Here is a 4,701-nt window from a genome sequence, read left to right as displayed (position 1 = left end):
GATGCACCTGCTCACAGTAAAGTACTTTGGATTCACCAACCTAGAAGCAGACACACCATCTCTCAAAACAAGCTGCAGATCTTATGTTGGCCAAGCTCAAGCTTATCACTCACACATAGACAAACTGCCATAAAACCCTTAAAAAACAGAAAGTGCAGGGAAGGATTTTACCCTGTCTTGAAAGGTTGGTCCCTGTGTAAAAAAGATTTGGTCTCACAGAGGGACCAGAAAGAAAGGTTTGAAGAGGAAAATGGCACAAGAGGACAAAAGAATCCCTCTTAAGAATGGAGGTATATACATAGCAGTGATACAAACTGGTTGATCCATAAAGATCCCTTTAGGAATACAAAACCTCTTTAAATGTCACAATGCAACTCTGAAGACGTGTCACTTGCTTGTTCAGGACTACCTTTACGTTCATGATACACTCACTGTAACAATGTCAATGAGTTGCGAAACTCCTGGAAACATCGAACGAGCATACCACAACCCAACCAACTCCTATATCAGTACTACAGATTTAGCTGACATAAGTTCCATGTGGTAATGCATGGATTCAGAATGTAGCAGTGCATAAAATTACTGATTTGCTAGAGAATACAAGAGTCATCTTGCGATTGGTAGCTGCATGAGAAAGTATTCGATAGCATTCTGTTAAATTTTCAGCTGTTAAAGCTGGAGACAGTTGGATTTACAAGTCTATACATTCTCAGGGCAAGGCAATTGACTGTTGTCGCAAAGACCAAGGAAGGAAAACTTGAGATGATCTGCACACTCATTTTGTAATCACGCCACCCACTTTGGTACTATATGATGCCCAATTTTCACTAAACTGCTACTCAATAGGTGCAATGACTATCTTTCCTCTTGCCCGGCCAGTTTCCAAGTAAGAAAATGCCTCTACTACTTCAGTGAACCTGAAAGGACCTTTAGGGTCAATAATGGGCTTGATCTTGCCACTTCTCAGGTAGCTATACAATTTCTCCAGACTAGCTCCATTTGAAGTCACAACAAATCGGAAGCCTGGTGGAGTTACAGGTCCTGTGAGAATGACAGCAGAGCCACCTTCTTTCACAACCTTCACTGCTCTTTCGCATTGTCCTATTCAAGAAAGCAGCCAGAAAACATTAATGCAATTTTAAACATCCTACAAATGCAAAACTTGTGGAGTGGAATCACACTATTTGCAAGGTGTCCATGTGCAAGTCTTAGGGCAGGCATGAATGCATGTTGGCATTCACAAGTGCATGTGTAAGTTCCATGGTGCAAGCAGAACTGTTAAAATAACATAATAATCAGAAACAGTATGAAAAAACCTCAAGATGAGTAAAATCAATTGATGTTTTATGCTAACAAAACTGAGACTTCAGACCATAAACGAATGAAAGAAAAATGATAACCTATCAATAGAAACAGTAAGAATGTGAGCCTAATCATAATTTATGCACCCTCTAGTTCTACTGTACAGAATGAGAGGTATGGAGAGAGATTTCATACCCACTGCATCGAACACCACATCGTACTTCTCAGGATAATCCTCGTACTGCTCCTCAGTATAATCAATGACTTTATCAGCCCCAAGATTTTTAACAAACTGCAACTTGGAGGTGCTTGTTGTAGCTGCAACTAATGAAGCTCCAAACACATGCTTTGCCAGCTGGTAAGGACAATCAAAAACAGAATAACAAACAAACTTAATGTCATTAAAAGACAATCCCCAGAACCATCACCAAAAGATGCAGAGATTTCTTGCTGGCTCTCAAGAAGGCACTGATGCGAAGTATATGGTCTATAAAGCACAGTAAAACAGGACTATATATTGACATCTCCAAGAGTTATCCAAGAAGCTGTCCTCCCCAGCTATACTTGACATGGTCTGGACTATGAATATCCCATGCCCTTAGAGAACAACCATAAGAAACTCTTAATCATTCCATTCAAATTTATGCAGAAAAAAGATAGACCACCTAACTCCTGACCTGGATAGCTAGGCTCCCCACTCCTCCAGCTCCACCAAGCACCAGCACGCTTTGGCCTTGTTTGAGCCCGGCCTTCTCTAGTCCTTCCAAGGCTGTCTCAATTGCAAGAGGCAAGCTTGCCGCTTCAGCAAATGACAAGTTCTCAGGTTTCTTTGCCAGGAGCTTCTCTTCAACTGCAGTATGTTGGGCAAGAGAGCCCCACTGTTTCGGATTGTTGAGGGCTTGTTCATTTATGTTGCCATAGACCTCATCTCCTTCCTTGAAAGCTGTAACGTTGCTTCCCACTTTCACTACAACACCTGCTACGTCATAGCCAGGGACGGTCTGCCAGATCAACAGGCCTATCAGTATGCTTAGAAGAGCAAAATTAAACAAATATTGCCTATCTGTTAGCAATTGCTAACACAAATTATTTGCTCGGCACTCGAATTGATAATCAAACCGAATGCAAGCATCACTACCACATCCACATCAAAGAATAGAAAGTATAACTGCTCCACATAGAGATGACCACAAGCCGTTGACCTGGAAATCAAATGGGAGGCAAGATCAGCCCAGGGGGCCAAAGTCAGGTGCTACTAGAGTCCTGATAGCCTCATTTGAGATAGTGAACAAAAACCACCAGTCCAGAACTCATGAACCTCCGGGGTCAGTGTCAATGAGTACATGAAACTGACAACACTGTCTGTCCTGCCAGCATGGGCCTGTGAACCCAATTGCCTGGGCCTGGGCCTCATGTGGCATCAATAAACGGTAGGCATCAGTTATGAGTCCCAAACCAATGCTCATAATTTCATGCTTCCGATAGAAGCCAAAATGCCGAACATGCTTACATGCACAGAATCGACAGGATGCTTGGATGGACTCAAAGCAGGACGATCAAATAATGAAATGCCGCATCACGAGTGCCGTGGCTTACCGGCAGGGGCGAGTCGGTGGCTTGGAACTTGCCGAGGCGGCGCTTGAAATCAACAGGGTTGAGAGCGGCGGCAGCTACCTTGACAAGAACCTGGTCGGGGGTGATCTCTGGGAGTGGCATACCGCCGAACTTAAGGACAGAGTGCGCCTGGCCGTACTCCTCGTAGAACCATGCGCGATGCATGGGCCGGCCAGGGGCCCAGGTCTGCTGCTGCTGCTGCTGCACATCCAAGCCCCCAGTTGCACGCGGCAGAACGACCGACGACGAAGAAGAATGAGAAGCCATCTGCCTCTTCTGGTTCTTCCCTGAAGGAAATTGCAGGCTGCTGCCTCCTGTGAGGAAGCGGCTGGTGCTGGCTGAAGGGGGGGCGGCAGGCCTTACATTCTCAGCAGTGCTGCTGCAAGCTACACACACCAGACCCTTCTGGGGGACGCACCAGGCTGCGGCGGCTATCCTTTCCATCAGACTGTAATCCCTCTCTGTCTCTCTGTCTCTCTCTCTCTCGGGGGTCGCTCTGTCTCTGCCTCCCTCTCCCTACATGCACCCCCACCCCCCTTCATGTTTAACAAGGTTCACACCACACTTACAGTTGAGAACTCGTGGATAAGAAGCAAAAGTACGGAATAGCCTCTAGAAGGTTCAAGGTTGTATTGCTTTTGGTGGTGGAAATTCTGTCTACCTTCGACTAAAAATTTTGGAGGGCTTTACTAAATCAAACTAGCCGCTCCACGCCTAGACTCGTGATTTTTGTGGGCGGGGGTGGGTACTAGACGCGCGGCACCCGTCCCAAGTTCTCTTTTTTTTTCTTGTGGGGGAGGTGGGGGGCTGCCATGTGGCACCCGCCTTCCACCTCTCATTAACTAATAGTATAGATTACACATATTTGTCATTTCTTTAATTGAACCTAGGTTTTCTGCGTCTAGGTTTTTCCGCCACTTCGCACAAATAGTATTTTTGTCCAAGGTTCGAAGGATTGGTGTCAATAACGATACGGGGACTTTACATCCTAATGCATATTTCATGTGCCAGGAAGGTTCATACGTGAATTGTGTATATCCATGTGTGCATTTGTTTGCTCTCATAAGCTCATCATTTTTCTCTGCCCTCTCCTTTTTTCTCTTTCTTCTCTCTCCTTTCTTTTTCATTCTCGTGTCCCTCCTCCTCCTCTTCTCTCTCTCTCTCTCTCTCTCTCTCTACACACACACACATTGTGCATGTATGCATGTGTGTGTGTGTGTGTGTGTGTGTGTGTGTGTGTGTAGGCATGTGTATGTTTAATACATGTGTTTCTATTTGTGTAGTCTAATAAGTGTGTGTGTCCTCTCTCTCCCTCTCGTCATTTTTCTCTCATCTCCTTTCTTTTTTTCCCCTGAGCCCCATGTCTCTCATCTTTTTTCACCTCATATGTGTGCATGTTGTGTATGCATGTGTGTGCATGTGTATGTTATGTGTGCAGGTATATATATCTACATGTTTGATATACATGTTTCCATTTGTGTGGTCTCGTAAGTGCATGTATCCTCTCTCTCCCTCTAATCATTTTTCTCATCTCCCTTTTTTTTTTCCTAGAGTCCCCTTTCTCTCTTATTTTTTCACCTTATGTGTCTACATGTTGTGTGCCTCCTTACTTTTTTTCTTTCCAAGTCCTGTGACTCTCATCTTTTTTCACACTATTTGTGTGCATATTGTGTACACGTGTATGCACATGTATATATGCATACATATATGTATGCAAGTGTCAGAAAATGAACTAAGATGAGAGAGAAAATAGAAAGAAGAGAAAGAGAGTGTAAAGGTGAGAGA

The 4,701-nt window shown here is 44.4% G+C and overlaps 1 protein-coding gene across 1 annotated transcript; it reads right to left on the bottom strand.

Annotated features, from left to right (window-relative positions):
* Positions 1 to 251: 251 nt before the first annotated feature.
* Positions 252 to 3,485, bottom strand: LOC148027678 (2-methylene-furan-3-one reductase-like). Its single transcript, XM_087689365.1, has 4 exons — positions 2,899 to 3,485; positions 1,980 to 2,303; positions 1,498 to 1,657; positions 252 to 1,101 (listed from the first exon to the last, which is right to left on the bottom strand). Exons 1-4 carry the CDS (start codon positions 3,358 to 3,360, stop codon positions 836 to 838), a joined length of 1,212 nt encoding a protein of 403 aa, XP_087545491.1. The 5' UTR covers positions 3,361 to 3,485; the 3' UTR covers positions 252 to 835.
* Between the last annotated feature and the right edge of the window lie 1,216 nt (positions 3,486 to 4,701).

The sequence above is a fragment of the Lygodium microphyllum genome, chromosome 12 (genome assembly GCF_053477565.2).
Source record: "Lygodium microphyllum isolate KBCC chromosome 12, Lygodium_microphyllum_v1.1.10, whole genome shotgun sequence".
Lineage (NCBI taxonomy): Eukaryota > Viridiplantae > Streptophyta > Polypodiopsida > Schizaeales > Lygodiaceae > Lygodium > Lygodium microphyllum.
This window is presented reverse-complemented; position numbering and strand designations above follow the sequence as displayed.

Coding starts and splice junctions, on each gene's coding strand:
- LOC148027678 (XM_087689365.1), bottom strand. CDS start 3,360: ATGGAAAGGATAGCCGCCGCAGCCTGGTGCGTCCCCCAGAAGGGTCTG. Junction 2,304..2,898: donor CCACCGACTCGCCCCTGCCG/GTAAGCCACGGC, acceptor TTGATCTGGCAG/ACCGTCCCTGGCTATGACGT. Junction 1,658..1,979: donor TGGGGAGCCTAGCTATCCAG/GTCAGGAGTTAG, acceptor TGTCCTTACCAG/CTGGCAAAGCATGTGTTTGG.